This window comes from Mirounga leonina, unplaced genomic scaffold (assembly GCF_011800145.1).
Source record: "Mirounga leonina isolate KUSES-001 unplaced genomic scaffold, KU_Mleo_1.0 Mir_174, whole genome shotgun sequence".
NCBI lineage: Eukaryota > Metazoa > Chordata > Mammalia > Carnivora > Phocidae > Mirounga > Mirounga leonina.
In genome coordinates, this window is record NW_023270451.1 from 56400431 (window position 1) to 56417237 (window position 16807).

Here is a 16807-nt window from a genome sequence, read left to right on the forward strand (position 1 = left end):
CTTGATATTCATGGACTTTACCATCTTTGTGAGGGGATCAAAAAAAAAATAAATAAAGGAGTCAAGGAAATAGTAACAAAGGGATAAAACAGAATCTTTCAGAGTGGTTACTTCCTATCCTGTTCCTTTGATTGCAGATAACACTGCAGTATGCAGTGATGCTTTGTAAATGTTCATTCTTTAATGGTAATGCAGTGATATTCAGAGCTGATCTGCTCCCATCAAGTAGATTCCAGAGTCCAGGCCCCTGTACAAGTTTTCAGGAAAGTTAAGGCACTTTTATGCATACCATATCTGAAACCTCTACACTAACAATAAACAGAAGAAAAAAAAAATGTGTTAGTCATAGGTCATTAGGGAAAATGTCATTTGGTTTTTGGTGAGTATGGTCTGAATAACTGTCATCAGAAACTTGAAAGGCTGTGTTTTTCAGGTTTAACTGAAAGTGAGTTTGGTTGTACTCACTCTAAAGTTAAGAAACAGATCTTGTCAATCAATTCCAACTGGTTTTTTGAAGAAATGAGATTCCAGGGATATTAATTAATGATACACCTAGAAAGATATATCCAGTGCACATTTTCTTTGATTTTGTAACATGGTTGTGATTCCTCTCTTGTTTTAGAGATTCAAAGAATGAGTTTGTTCTACCTTTTTTACAAATGAATTCTGCATTTCACTTACAATGAATGAAAAAAAAGAGCACAAGTTATTTGAATGTATTATTAAAGTACTTTCTATCTGCAAATTACTTTGTACTTGTTATTCTAGACTCATCAGATTAAGCTACAATCAGAACGTCTGAGAGTCCCTCAGCTTTTTACTTCCGACCACAAGTTTATCTCGCCACAGAAGCCATTCAGTGTGTATGTAGTAGGCCTGGCTTGGGGCCCTGGGCCTCGGCGTCCTCCTTGGCGTCAACCGCGTCAGCCTGGATGCCTCCAGTTGATCCAAGCAAGTGCAACTGGTTTTACGGATCTAGGATCCTGTTTGACCAGAATAAAGGCTTGAAAAAGAGAATAAAGGTAACTTAAGAGGCACAGAGTAAGAATTTAAACACTCTGCTAAGGGTCACGGTTTCAAAACCACACCTTTGCTATCCACCAGTAAAGTTCGAGAGATATTTGTACTTTTTTTGGTTTTGCGTTGTCCACCCTCCTTCACTCACATAGTTCCCAGAGCTTCCAGTAGGTCTGGGACAGGATTGGGAAGAAAGGCTGGGAGAGAGGGGTTGGGGTGAGTCTGGGCAGGAAGATGCCCGGGCAGCCAGAGGACCAGCCAACTCCCTCCTTTCTCCCAGCCCCTGGAAGAACCCCTTGCTCAGAGCCAGCCCATTCGAGCTTGGCCTCCTGACCCAGACAGCTTGGGCGCAGAGGGAGCCCACGTTGCACCGCCCCCAGCCTTGGGCCACGCGCCAAGAGTTCGGGGCCGCCCGATCCGGATATGATGAAAAAGAGCAACAGAGGGAGAAGTGTTTCAGGAGTGAAGGGGCGGAGGACGGGGTGGCGGGAAAGCGAGGCAGAGGGGGCACAGTCCCCCTCGGAGGGGAACGGGCCGGACTGAGCTGGTTGGAAAGCGGGGGCGGAGAGCGCGGAGTGAGAGGAGCGGCCCCTGGCGCAGTAGCCGCCGCTGCAGTGTCGGGGCTGAGCCCGAGGGCGGCGGGGAGGGACGCGCACGGGCGGCCGCCACTGCTGCCGGGCCACTGGGGCGAGATGCGGCCGCTGCCGGAGCTTCGCTAACTTTCCGGGCGGAAGAGGAGGAGGAGGAGGAAGAAGGGGCGTTGAGAGAGTTTGGGGCGGGGGGGATGCCCAGGTAGGTGGTGGTCTGCCGGGTCAGGAGGAGGAGGGCTTTGGTCCCCTTCCCCCAGCTTCCAAATCTCGTCTCCCTTCCCTCGCCCCCCTTCACTGCCTCCCGCCCACAGCCGCCCCTCCCCCGCCCCCACTGTCAGCGTGCGGGGTGGCAGTTTTCCTCCTGGGTTTCAAATCAAAACTTCTCCGGGGTGGGGTTTGGGGGAGGGAAACGGAGGGGGAGGGAATGTCCCGCAGGGGTGGTGTGCTGGTCTCTGAAAACACTTTTTTTTCTGTCCGCCAGAAGCGGTTCGTTCTCTGCACGCAACACCTAAGAGCCCTGCGCGGTGCTCCCGGGGGCGGAGAGCTAGGCGGCGGCGCGGCGCGGGCTCGGTGCAGCGGCCCATGTCCGGCGCGGGTGAAGCCCTCGCTCCCGGGCCCCAGCGCGGGGCCGAGGCGGGCGGCGGCCGGCTGGGCGCCCCAGCCCAGGGTGAGTGCCTGCTTGCAAGTGGCAAGCCGCTTTGTCGTTGTTGCATTTTTAAAATTTGTTCACACATTTACTGATTGGGGGAGGGGGGTGGAGGTTGGTGCGGTGAGGACGGATTCTCACCTCGTACTTGGGAACTTTTGCACACTTAGTGTTACTCAAACAAGTTCTCCAGGACTCCTGCCCTACCTAGATCAACAACCGGATAAGAGGGCGGGTCCGCTGGTCCTTCCACTCCCCCTTCCTTTGGCTGCGGGGAAACTGGATGACAGGATTGCTTCTTTCTTAAGCATATGCATTTTGGGGCCTAAGACTCAAATGTGTGGGGTCCCTCCCTCCCCTGCTTCACTTCAGTTCTCGAGTCTTCATCAGATCCCGGTCTTCTGAACAAGCATGCACTGTCCGTTCATCTTTCTGATTCTTGTGGGCCACTCTGCGACTCAGTTGATGATCCAGGTTTCTGTGACAAATTGCTTTGGAATGGCTCACGCATATGTTTCAATAACTGTTTTGTTTTGAAATAAACATGCTTTAAAAGAAACACTTTCCAAGAATGAATTAGCTCCTTTGTGTTCTTCCAAAGTGTAAACACAGGGAACCTGTAAAGAAACTGATCTTGTTTGTGGGAAACATCCCTAACAAGCTTATAAACAAGTCAGGCAGTATCTTTTTTCTCTTGAAGGTGACATACTTCAGGTTTTCAATGGCGACAGTGAACAAGGGCCTTACTCTTCAGATGCATTTTCCTCTAAGGGTGGCTCCGATTTAAAAAGTTCTGGGACTGATAGAAGCTAAATAATTTTCCAGGTCTCAGAAACCTACTTATTCTCTTGATTTTAAGCATATCTGATAGCTTTTCTTTTTCTTTGACAATAATGTAGTGAGCTTCTTGGGGTTGTTCTTTTGTTTGTTTTTTGTTTTTGTTTTAAGGCAGCAGAAATGGAAAAGAAGAAGTTAATGTTGAATTCAGAAGAGGTGAAAGCAGAAAACATCCATGGCTAAATTAGAATGTTCTGGTATTCCGGGCTGTTAAATTGAATTATGTTTATCATTGCTTTTTGTTTCTAAACAGTGACTCATTTTTTTTTCTAAAGAGAAAATAGAGCAAATCAGAGAGCTTGAATGATCAACATATTTTCCCAGAAGCAGCCCACGTTCTGCACATGCTATTGCCAACATAGTCATTTTCCGGTTAGGCATGCCCTTCATAGTCTTACCGACTCATTGATGTTTATGTTCACACTTGAGCTGTTAATCACTATTGTTAAACAATGCTTATGTCAAAATCCACATCAAATATACTACAGAAACAATTGATTTAATATAGTGATACCTACAGTGTCTAACTTTAATGCATCTTTAGAGTCAGAACTTGCAGTGGTACTGAATATACATGTGCAGATGCAGTGCTGTAGAATACCACATGATCTGACACTAAGAAGTGGGCATCTAGAATGGTCTGAGCTGCAGTTGACTGCATATAACACGTTATCAGTGTGGAAACTCTTGGGTTATATTGTACCTGAAAATTGACTTACCATCAGCAACATAGTTACATACTGCTTTTTTATTAGTTGATCTTTGACTCACAACATCCTTTAAATAGGCATTAAGTGTAACATAAAGTTAATTTTTTAAAAAGAAAATCCTCAGAATCTTGTTATAATATCATGTCTCAAACAAGCAGACTTCATAAGGTGTATTGAAAGAAAAAAAAATTGGAGCCATTGGGTAGAATAAAAGCTTCAAGATCCTGCCTTCCGTTTTTAAGTTGGTTTTATTGATAAAGACAGTAGTGAAGAGAGCAGCTTTGCTCACAGAGCACCCTACTCTCAAGCTCTTGCTTGAGTTTTTATCCTCTTCCTTCTGTCCTTGGATTCTTTTACCATACTTTCAGAAGAATAGTTTAATCATTCTCTGGTAAGTTGTGGCTGCTTAGTTAATGGAAACTTAATTTAAAATTATTATATATTAAAATCAGAAAAATGGAGTGTTTTATGAAAATTAGCAGAAAATACCTTTTCATGAGGGGAATGTATAAGGTCAAGTCTTCCTTTGTAAGCAAAGATACATAGATGACAAGATAAAACCTATATGTATATTATTGGATTATGGTGAGATATCCACACTGCTAACTAAGGACCTACAATGTTAAAGTTAAAAGACATTTTAGGGGGTCTCTAGTGAACTCACCATCAACTCTAGAATCCCTTTCTCCATTCTTTCAGATGGCTAGTTAGACCCCAAAGTGTAGCTCGTTCTACTCATCAGCATTCAGAGTTAGGAAGGTTTTTCGTATTAAAAGTATAGTTCTCTCTCTTCAAAATTTCTACTCTTTTCCTGTGATTCTGCAAGGAAAATTCTATTGCTTTGACAGCATTAAAAATATTTTCTGTGTATTTTGAAAATTGTTACAGAGTAAGGACATAAGCTCATATGCTCCAGGCTATAAGAGGGAACCAGGACCCAGGACAGGTGTCAGAAGATAGGGAGCAGCAGGGATTGCGGGCGGTGGGACGGTGCATGGGTCAGGAGGCAGTACGGCTCCGCTCCAGCTCATTGTTGCCATTGGGGCTAGTATTTTCCAGTATTTCAAGAGACACTGGAAATACAGATTTTTATGTATCGTCTCTCCCTTTTGAAAAGTTGGCAATTGATTAAATACAATTTTTGTCCAGGCCAACAAAGCAACTACACTTTTAGGCTGGAAATGGCCTCTAGGCAGCTGATCTGTTATCTCTGTTACAGAAAATAAAACGTAAACATGTATTTATAACTCTTTCCCTATTTATGCAGAGTACTTGCATAAATGTCTTAGTAGGTGAAGGATGATTTAATCCAAACTTAATTTTGTTTTAAGAGAGCATGGATCCTAATACATTGTATGTTAATTCACTGAATTTAAATTTAAAAAGAGTGGCTCTTGTGTCTGTGGTTCATCAAATTGTCATTTATTTTTCTTTTTTGGATGAGACATCTTAAAATTCATTGTGTTATCAACATGGAATATGTAGGTACTTACCTTTTGGTGCAGTAGTTACTAGAATCCATGCAGTGGAAAGAGCTTTTTAATTAAGTGCTTCATTCATACATTTGTGACTTGTAACTAGAAGGATTTTTAGAAATAAAATGGCTCACTTTTTAGAAATGATGCCCAAAGAATTTAAGTGACTTGGCCAAGGTCTCATGCAGTCAGTAGAAATCAGGGTAGAACCACAAATTGCAGAATATATGTCATTGTGATAAATGTGGTTGAAGTAGAGAATCAATATAACTTTCCTACGGATGGATGAATTGGAGATAATAGGCTTTGGATACTGTGAATCACTTGAGCCTGTTCCAGTCGCTGCGTCACCCCCCCCCCCGCCCCCCACGCACCCCATTGCATTCGCCAAGACTTAGACTGTTGGACTGTGAGTGCTGGAATATATTTTAATGTGATAATGTGTGATTTAATGCACTCTTCTCTCTTGGGAGAGTCCTCTGAGACTATTAGGCAGACTTTTCATAGCAGGATGCAAAATGCCAGTGAAGTTAATTAAAAATAATTTAAAATAGAAGCTAGGGAGAAAATCTTCAAGTTGAAATTACATAAGAAGAGCTTTGACTTAGAAGCTTAGCTGGGTTGTCAGGAGTTTATAGTGGCTAATCAGATTTCCTTTATGGGAAGCCTGTTTATTTCATTTTATACAATGTATGCTTGTAATACCCATATTCTTCTTGTATCATATTGTTTTATCCTTCTGATTAAGGATGGCATTTCTCAAAGTGTGTCATCTTTGGATAGCTTCTATCTCTGGTTCCAGTCGGGGGTGATTCTGCTTCCAAGGGACATTTGGCAACATCTGGAGACATGTTTAGTAGATAGATGGGGAGTGGAGTGGGTCCTCCCAGGATCTAGTGGGTAGAAGCCTGGGATAATGCTAAATATCTTACAATGCACAGGACAGAACAGCCCCTTACGACAAAGAATTATCTCGCCTTAGAATGGCAGTAGTGTTGAGATGCTATCCTGATCTCTCAAGGCAACTGGCATTTTGGGCCTCACTCTAGACTTAAAGAATCCATCTCTGGGTGGAAGGCTCAAGAATCTGCATTTTTAACAGGCTCCAGGTGCTCTTTATCTCTGGTTGAGAATCATTGTTTTAGACTCTTTTATCTGTAGAAAGACAAGTTATCATAGATTTCTAAGAAGTCTCTTTTTTAGTAGAAAGGCTTCAGAAATCTTTAAAAAAGTCTCTTTTTTCAAGTTCCAAATTTTCAATCCTATCACTCTATATTACTGCTCTTCAGCATTTTTATTACATACCCCAATTAATAAAAATAATGGTGAGTATTCATCTTCAAAGAATTTTCTAAAATTTTGTGTACCATCATACAACCGTGTTGTGAACATTAGAAAAATACATAAATAAGAGTTGTAAGCGGATAAAGATAAGTGAAATAGATAATAAGGAAAAGAGTGCATAATTTGCACATTAGTTGTGTTTCTTTGTAAGTTGGAGTTTTAGAATCTCAATGATCCTTTCTCATAAAAACAGTGATCAATTGAACCTTGTTATGTGACAAGTACAGCGAGAAATAGATGGAATGAAATTAGGGCCTCACAGAATGCTAGGGAATCCCATACATTCACCCATAACTATAATGCAAGGTAGACTGATTGGTACTATAACAGATGTACAAAGAAAGTATGATGGCAGAACATGGGAGAGAGAAAGTATCTCTAGCTGGGGCATTTGGAAAAACGTCAAGGAAAACTTTTGATTTGAGTTGGATGAAGAAGCGTGATGGTACGACTCAGCTCTGTGGAGATGGATGGTGGAAAACAGCTTGGAGGGGATTACTACAGAATGCTAAGTACTTCACTAAGCCCACTGTATGGGTTGTATGAAGAAACAAAGAGTGAGATAAGGTTGAGAAGATAAACTAAAGTGATTTTGAGGAGGGCCCTAATTCTCGCCTGGGTGTTTGTATATCCTTTCTGGAGGCAGTGGTGAAACACTGAAAGTTCTTGAGAAGGGGAAAGACAGGACCAAATTGGTGTTTTTAGAAAAATAAATCTAGTGGCAGTGCAAAGGATGATGTTGGGGGGGGTGGTGCAAGAGTGAAGGTAGTGATTATACAGGAGGCTATGCCAGTCATCTGACAAAAGAGGACATAGGGCAGCACCAGTAGGAATGGAATTGAGAAAATGAGTTTAAGAACAATAGCAAAAGTAGGATAGAGTTCTACCTAGCTGTGAGAGCCCCTTGAGGGCTTTGATTTTTACTTATCATCTGTGAATCTCCTAAAGCACAGTGTCCAAATTTTATTGAATTCAACTGATATAGTTGGGCAACATATTTAATATGGGAGATGCTGGAAAGGTAAAAATTTAAGGTAGTCCACGGGTTCGCCTTTTTAGCTTCAGTGGTAACATAGGAGGAGCTGTTGAGTCCTCTTTTGATCATGTTGGTTCCTGGAACTTATCCCTTGCCATGATAGCCAGTAAATCACCTCAAAGTAGGACTTAACCCCTGGGAGAGTGGTGAGTGGTAAGAGTTCACCACCAGGTAGCTGATGGATGGGTACAAGAGTGAGAGAGAGGACTGAGGAGCATATTTGGAGGCATGGCCACACTTAGGGAGGAGAAGGAAAAGAATGCAGGAAGAGAGTCCATAAGGATTGGTCACAGAAGCATTAGAGGTTTAGTGGTTGTGGAAGATGAAAGAAGTGGTTTGCTAAGAGAGAAGCAAGGTGTATAGAGAGCTTCTGCTGGACGGGTAGATTTTGAGCATGCTTACCACATGCTAATGGAAAGAAATCTAGGGGATAGAGAGACTGAAGATGTAAGGGTATGGAGTACAGTGGTGGTTTGGGTGTGTAATTGCAAGAGTAAAATTCTGGGACCGAATGGGACAGAGACCAGTCTTAGGAAAGTAGAGAATGTTCCGTTTTCAGATGGGCATGGGAGAAAATGATGAGTGATAATTTAGAGAAAGTTTGATACGAAAAAGAGATCATGGGAGGCCTCGATCTTCTCAGCAAAGTAGATGGTAACATTTGCTGAGAGCAAGGCTGGGGGGCGGTTAGGATGAGTCGAGAAATTTGAGATGAGTGGAAAAGATTTCAAAGAATGAAGTATTCAAGAGGGATTCAATCTGGGGCAAACAAAAGGGCTGCTCAGTAACACTGAGGGCTTAACTAAGAATGAATGGCATGAATTTTTAGTGGACAAGGTCAGCATGGTTGATTGCCTTTCTCAGCAAGGAGCAGGAGGGAGCTTGAGAATAGAAGCTGATAGAATGAATTTTTGGAATTAGCATAGGGTTGGAGGGTGGCAGGGTAGAAGCAGTGGGGGACAAGGGAGGAGGATTACACATGTGTGGGAAGAATATGTTTGTTCTAACTAAGCTTGTGTTCTAGGGTATATGGGGAGCCGGAGAGACCAGAAGTGCAGTTGGCAGGAGAAGGTTTCTGGCCAGCAAGAACCGTGCCTGTTGGCCTTGCTTGGTCAGTTAACATATAAGGATTTTTTATTAAAACAAACAAATGAAAACACACACGCGCGCGTGTGTGTGTGGATGTATATGTATGTATGTATATATGTTTATATGTATGTATATATAAATTGAATGATCTTTATAGGGCTTGTGGGGAAACTGGAATTTTTGGGTATGTAAGAGCCTTTCCTGTTTTTTGAACCTTATTTCCTGGATCTTGTTGAGGTGATTTCATGGAAAGTTCTAATAGCTGTGTGCAATTATTTTACTAGCATTATATATATATATTTTTAATATTTTTATTTATTTGACAGAGACAGCGAGAGAGGAAACGCAAGTAGGGGGAGTGGGAGAGGGAGAAGCAGGCTCCCCACTGAGCAGGGAGCCCGATGCGGGGCTCGATCCCAGGACCCTGGAATCATGACCTGAGCTGAAGGCAGCTGCTTAACGATTGAGCCACCCAGGCGCCCCTACTAGCACTATATTTTTTATAATAACAAAAGATTTGGGGAAAATAAGGAAGCATAAATCGACACAATCTAAAGCCATTTGCAAATGGAAAATTAGAATGATACAATAAATAACAATAGAGGAGAACAATTCAACCAAATTGTCTTTCTGAGATAATGTAATTATTCTACTATATGTAAAGGCAAGGGATGTGATTTTTATGTCTCTGTTTCTAAAGGTCTTTATCATCAGTTTTTATTAAAGGAAGACAGATTCTGCCCTGGCTAGATTCTAGATATTTGGATAGTTGAATGTTGGTGAGTCATTGGAGCAGATGAAGGACGCTTCAGTCCTTCCTGCTGACTTAACCTTACATGTGTTTGTGCACCAGTGTTTTGGATGCTTCTCTCTTTTCTTTATCTTTATGTCTCTGTCCCTTTTTCCCTTCCTGAAGTTACTTAAACTTTTCGTTTCTTCTTTTCACATCAGCACACATATTCTGAAGAAGGAAAGCTTTTAACTTTGTTTTTGAAATCGAGTTGTATTTTAAAGATTCTAATTTAATCAGTTAGGGTTCACTAAGTAGGAGCTATGAACAGAGTTATTTTAACATTAATTTCGTTTGTGGTTTCTACTTGCAGTCCACTTCTGTTTTCAGATTCACACCCACATGATCTGAAGTACGATGATTCATAGCATGTGCTTTTATGCCTGAATTTTTTAGTAGTTTCAGGAGTCCAGTCTGAAGTTAATTGTCATGCCAGTACATAGATTTCATTATTGACACGTTTGAAGAGAAACCTTGTTAACAAGTATTTTTGTGTGTGCCTGCTACGTACAAAGTCCTGTGAAGATTAAAAATGTGTCATGCATGCATCTTTTGCCCACAAGGAATTTATAAAGTAGGTGAGAGAGAGAGGATGAGATATAAATGTGCCAAATTAAATTTTAATTCCTTGCATAAGTATCAATTGAAGAGTCCAGTAAGAACCATGTGACAGATGAGTTGATGGCCAGTTGCCAGCTGATGGGTGCAGTTCTCAAGCACACAAATTCAGAGATTGAATGAGAAACTCAGAATGGCAAGAGGTCAGTTTTGTCTGGGTTGGACTGTTAGTGATCCCATCTGAAGAACACACAGTTTGTAGGTCTTTTTGGTTTGCCTTATGCAGAGTTGAGCACTAAAAATAAAGCAATTTGTGGTTGAGTAGGTGACAGGCCCTCGGCAGGCAGCTGGCCGAGTACAAAGGAACCGGCTTCCCCTCCAAGATACAGTCTTCCTACTCTTTTCCATGATGGATCAGCCCTTGGTCTTTGGGGCTCTATGAATGTGGACCTAATCTGTTATTAGTTTTTCCATCACTTAAGTAACATGCATTTTCTGAGGGGTATTACTCTTTATTTCTCACCGAAATGCAAGATGAAATTATGGAGCATGGGAAAGGTGTAGGAGCTTACATTAAGATGTATACAACGTGAAAATAACTATTCCAACTTTTCATCAATATGCAAAATGAATTTAATTTTTCTTGAGCTAAGGAGTAACATACCCAGTCTTTGTGTTGAAAGTATTTCTGGTTGGAGGAGATAAAGATTGATGGCACTGGTAGTGGGCACTGGAAGAGTCTACATCTGAGAGAAATTGGGACGTTGTAACTAGCTGGTTCTCATAATGATTATGTTGGGGCAGGGAAAAGAGAATTGAAAGATGATTCTGTGAATACCACTGACCAAGATACAGACTACAGTTGGAGAAACAGGGACAGAAGAGAAGTGGTGATGAATTTTAAGAAATGCCGAGTTGGAGTTGCTAAAGATCTATTGATGTAGAGTTGAAACTTCAAATTTGTAGGTCAGGGCATGGGAACAGGCCTAGAATAATGGATCTAAAAGTTCTTCTCCTGGAGGTGGTCATTTTAATGAGGTGGTCAAGTTAATGAGATGACGAAGATTGTGGAGCCAGAATGAGTTGGTTGTCTTAATGGAGAATCCAAAAAAGGCAGTGTCTCAAAGAAAAGCCAGGTTAGTGAATTCTATGAGAGGCTTCTAGTTTGGGCCTTTAGGAGAATTACCAGAGAGGATACATCCCCTGACCTATAATCTGTGTCTATCATTCTGAAGTCCAAAAAATAAATTCCAATACAGTTCTGATTCTCTTATTTGTGGTTTCACTGCTATGTGAAATGCTCTTCTCCATCCTCTCGCACTTACTTATATCCCCACCTGATAGAACTGAGAGGTAACAGAGAAGGTTTTCTTGTGTGTGTGTGTTCTAATAGAACTTTATTTATAAAGACAGGGAGTAAGCAGGGTTTGTCCCATAAGCCATAGTTTTTAATCCCTATTTAGACAAGTGCTAGATAGCAGAAATGTTCTATAGCTTGCTTAGAAAAGTTTTAGAATTGCGGCGTTACAACAGTGATCATGAAAAGAGACTAAAGACGGATGTGTGACTTCATTTGGAAAAAAGGGGAAGATGTCAGAGTCCTCAATTCCTTTTTTGTAATAGGCTTAGTCGATTGCTAAGTAAGAGAACTGCTGTAGTTACCGCCTCTCTGGATTCTCGCAGTCAGACAAAACTCTTTCATAATAGCTTTCTAGACAAGATGAAGAAGACTATCCTGTCCATAAGGGTGGATGTAAAAAAAAAAAAAAAAAGGCCCTGAAAAGACACTGAAGGAATTGAGGGTGTTTAGCACAGAGAAGGTAAAGACACAAGAGCATGAGATATTAGTTCTAAGACAGGACTGTTACATGGAAGGAAGATTAGACTTAACTTCGATTGCAAAGAGCAAAATATGATGAATCACTGAAAAATACAGGGAAGTAGATTTTAGCCACTTGTGAGGAAAATCTTTGAATTGTCAAAGCAGTCCCAAACTGGGGTAAGCGGTGTGCTAAGGCTGTGTCCCCGTCCTGGGAGTATTCATGCCTACGCTCCTCAGCTTGTTCTTGGGAATATTGGATGGTGAAGGTATTCATCTGAATTCAGGTTATCAGGTTGGCCCGAGACCTCTAAAAGCCCGGCTAACTCCAAACTCCGTGAGCCTGTGTTTGGTGTTAGCCTGAGTATACTTGGTTGAAAGAACACAATTGAACATCTGTTTGAAGAGGCGGGAGTTTACTATGCCTCAGGGTAAGTCATCCTGAAACTCTGTCTTTAGGAGGAGGAACTGTAGGTTTAGATGTGGAAGGGAGGAGATAAAGGTGGCTGAAGCAATGTGTCCTGGTCACGCGTATCAGCTTGCTGTCACCTCACCTCTCCCTGCTCCTTCTGCCATTTATTTTAGAGCCCTGATTTATTGAGATATTACCGGAACTGTAGCTGCATTTTGTACCTGTGCATTTGCACAGTCGTATTCAATTGTATATCGATCTGATTTTGGAGTTGTTTTCCACTGTGCTATGTGTATAACCCGCTCTGCCTACCCCCAGCCTTTGAACTAGTTGAGTCTGTCATTTGTATCACTCTTGAATGTAAATGCACCATAAGCTTCTGAATGCATAAAAGCCCTTTGAAGGAATGCATTTTAGATTTTGCTCAGAAGTCTTACTTTTCAAAATATCGGTAACAGTGAATCGATTCAATTGATTTAGGTGTTTATTTCTATAAACTTCATAATGATCTGTGCTTATATAATAACTTTATTGTCTTTACAGAATTATGAAATTTTGTGCACATGCTCATTCATCTGTTAAAAATGCTTTGGTTATCTTAATTTTTTTTGGACAATGAGATTTTAATCCATTTGAGAGCATTAGGCAAAGCAGGTTGGTTTTGCTGTGCTTCTTGAAGGTCATTAGGCTTGAGGGGTTTGTTTGTTTGTGTTTGATGAGTGAAGAAGTAAAATTCCAGAGCCTCCGGTCTTCCTGAAAGCTGCTTTGTCTTTGGTTTTTAAAGGTTACATTTGGGAAGCATTTGTAGATTTCCACATTGTTCTGAGCCTCTGGGACAAACAGACCCAGATTTTTTACTTTTCTCAGAGATTCTTGTCTTGGATTACTTGAGATTTCATAAACCAGAACACACATAGATCATCTGAAATAATGCTGGTATTTTAATGGAAGAGTAAAAATTGTTTAAAGCAATTTTGTTTTCAGAAAAAGGAGGTCTGAATATAGATTGCATAGCAGTAAGAATATACATCTTACATAGATTATAAATGATCTGTCATAGATTATTATCAAATATTAAGTTGGATTGGATGAGATCTAACATGCAGAAGCCCCCAAATGTAAGCATAAAGAAAGATACTTATATTCCTTTTCTATATGAATATATGTGTATTTTACCCTAAGTTTTATGAGGTTTTATAAACATTTCTGCCAAGCACCATCATTTATATTAGTCTTTCATGAAGTAAGCAAATGAAGTATGGATAACAAGTAGAAAATGCATGTGATGGTTGGTTTGTGCATTTACACATACCTCTGCCTAGTTCAGCAGAATATTTCAGGTGGCTTTTAAGAGTACCTTTTAAAAGAAGATTAAAACATAATGAAAATATAGGTACCTAGAAGATCCAAACATGGGGGAAAATTGAAATGTACAGAGAGACTGTAGGGTCAGATTCACTCAGTTTTGTCTGTAAATTTGGGTCAAAAAGAAAGCATTTTTTAAAATATGTTCACCGTGCATCAGGAAAAAAAAAATTATAGCTTCTCAGAGAAGGCAATAATTTTCCTTATACTCCGTCTGGAAACAGATTTCTTGCATGGTTTTTCACATAGGGATTATTGAATAGATTACTGCCCTCAACAGCTCCCATATGATAACTTTTTAAAAGATGCTTAAATGTCCTAACAGTTAGTGAACTACTGATAGCAAATGTAGATGAGCCTTTATCATATACCAGAAACTCTGCTTCCCAGGCATGATTCCGTTTCTTTCCCCATCCACCTTATGAGATAGATAACTGTTTCTAGTCCTATTTTGACAAAACTAATTTGCCCAGGATCCATAGCATTAGTGGTGGACCCAGGGGCCCTGATTTGAGATCCTCTGCTCTTAACCACTTCTAGTGCAAAGTACAATTTAGAGATGGTATTTCTGTCCCAGGGAACCTAATGAGAGTCTTTTTGTTCATCAGGAAAGAATCAGATACATCTGGAGTTTTACATGACAATATTGTCTCCATTTCTTGGAAGACCGTGGCACATACAGAACTTTATGTTTAAAAGCTCATTAGTAACTTCGACAAACTAATCATCCTCCTCATGCAGCATGACTAGATTCTTTTACTATTATGTGCTAATAGCATTTAGCTATTGAGATAGTATATTTGCTTGATTACAGACTGATGGAAAGAATATCCCTCTTCAGTAGTTGGAACTGTTGTCTTTTAGAAAGGTTTACGTTTATTGTTTGTACCTACAATAGGCAGAACTGGGACTAGTTATAAATAACCTAATAGCAAATTTATGTTCAAAATAAAGAATAACTTACTAACAAACCTAACTGACCAAGAATGGGCTGTGTTTCTTTGTGAGGTGTGATTCCTCGGAATTTTGAAGGGCTGAGTGTTGCAGTGGGTCTTTCTACACTGGCTGCAGTATGAAATTAGCTGAGCTCAAGATGCTTTCCAGCTCTGACTTTTATCCTGTTTTCAACTTAATATCTATCTCTGAGACTCATTCTGTATTCTCATCAGTAAAATGGAGCTAATGTGTTCTTTCTTAAAATATCGTTGATGATTCTGAAGATCAAATGAATATTATATATTAAAGTCCTTTGAAAATTGCTAATACTGTAATTGCAAAAATTAATTAATTTACTCTTTCAACAAAAGGAAGTGTTGTTTCATTTTTAAAAACTTGTTTAACAACCATATACCAGCTGAGTAGCTGTTGTCTGGCATGGAACATAATATAATGTTATACATACATTATTATCTAATTTGCTTATTTTTAATGCTCTTAGATTTTTCTTCTGTTAATCACCGTTCAACTAGGTTATTCCCCAACTCTGAGATAAGTGAAATTCTCATTCTCAAAGTTTTAAATTTGAATAATGTCAACTAGGTAAAATATTATAGAATTTTTAATTAATTGGAAATTCTATTTACCTGGTTCTTTCTCCTTCTTCAGTAGGAATGATTGAGATTAGAGAGAGATTGCTTCTGACCATCCATACCTTTCTTTAGAAAAATAATAAAAAATAAAGTGTATTGATCCTATAAGGTAGTCATTTCTGCGTAGGACATAGTGTATGTAAATTGATCGCTTAGAATTATTATTTTCCTCTGATTCTTTTGCTTAATTCATGCTTGTTATTTTCTTTGAGAATTAATTCAAATCCAGTGCCTTACAAAGGCTTTTCTTTGATTTCTTCCACTCCATTCTGAATGCCCTTCAGTGTGTATATGAAGTTTTGGCTCTATTGGTTAGCCCTTTTGCAGAGTCAGATTTACAGAATTTTAGAGTCAAAAGCCTCTGCAACCATCCAGCTCAATGCCCTCACTTCTGGTTGAAGAAAATGAGCCCCAGCCACACGGCTGGTTAGTTTCTGAGTCAGAATTACAACCCAGTGCAGTTTTTATTACCTTCAGTTTTGTGGTTTCTTGTTTTGTGTGTATGTTGGGTCTCCACAGCTAGAAGATTTTTTTTTGTCAGAGACTAAGGTTTTTGGTTGTTGTTGGGGTTCCCCGCACCACCCCAGCCAAAGATTCTTCTGTACTTCTGTATTCAGAGTAACTAGAATTCTTGGGAAAACAGCCTTTTGGCAGTGGCTGCCAGGAGTAGGCAGTTATTCTCTGGTCTAGTGCTATCTTTTATCTTTTTAAAGTGTCTTCAGTTTTTATTTTAGTTTCTAAAACATGCTTCTATAGTCATCTATTAGTAGAATTGATAAGTGTTATCTATAACTCGGGTTTTGTATTCTCATAGTTCTGGCACAGAGACAGAACTAAATCCCTCTATATGAGTGATGAGGTCAAATTGCGTTTTCTCATAACTTGGAATCCTGTGATGAGGTGATGCAAAGCAAGATGTGTATCTCCGTGTTGGATAGGCTCTCCTCTAAGTTTTCTCTAAATTGTGTAGAACAGAAGAACTTAGAGCAGAATCCCTCATACCTGGCTATCTATGATGATGACAAAACTCCTCCCCTACCCCCTGAATTGGGACCCTCTGAGGTTGGGACCTGTGCATCTTGATGGTTAAAGAGCTCTGCAGTAGAGAACCACTGGCTTAGAAGAACGGCATTATTGAGCCGATGGAGGTTTCCTTTTAAGAGAGAAATTGTTAAGTTAGGGAGGAGTGCTGCTTGCATGTGTGTACAGAATTCTTGTAGGAAGGTACAGACTGATCTCATGCATCATGAAGTTACTTGATTATCTATGGGCTATCTCTTTGGGGACCACATACTAGTTGAATAGCAACTACAAACCTTTGTAAACCCAGCAAGGAAGTGATGAAACCAGGACTGTGGCCCTGCTTCTGCAGTTCAGAAGTAACACCATAAACCCATATTGATCCTAGAAATCTGCTATTAGAAACTGCCTGTTGGTCATCTTAATGAGTAGTGGCTCACCCAAGGTATTGAAAGTTGTAGTAAAGTTGGTTCTGTGGCTGGACATTGTGGTGCTCATCTTACAGTTGTC

At 40.3% G+C, this 16807-nt stretch overlaps 1 protein-coding gene across 1 annotated transcript in view; it reads left to right on the plus strand.

The window, feature by feature from the left end:
- The first annotated feature begins 1471 nt into the window (after positions 1-1471).
- Positions 1472-16807, plus strand: part of MDFIC (MyoD family inhibitor domain containing) — an 89455-nt gene continuing 74119 nt past the window's right edge. The window contains exons 1-2 of the mRNA XM_035020961.1: positions 1472-1809; positions 2089-2274. Of these exons, the coding sequence (XP_034876852.1) occupies positions 2190-2274 (85 nt within the window). The 5' untranslated portion in view covers positions 1472-1809; positions 2089-2189. The remainder of the gene's footprint in view (positions 1810-2088; positions 2275-16807) is intronic.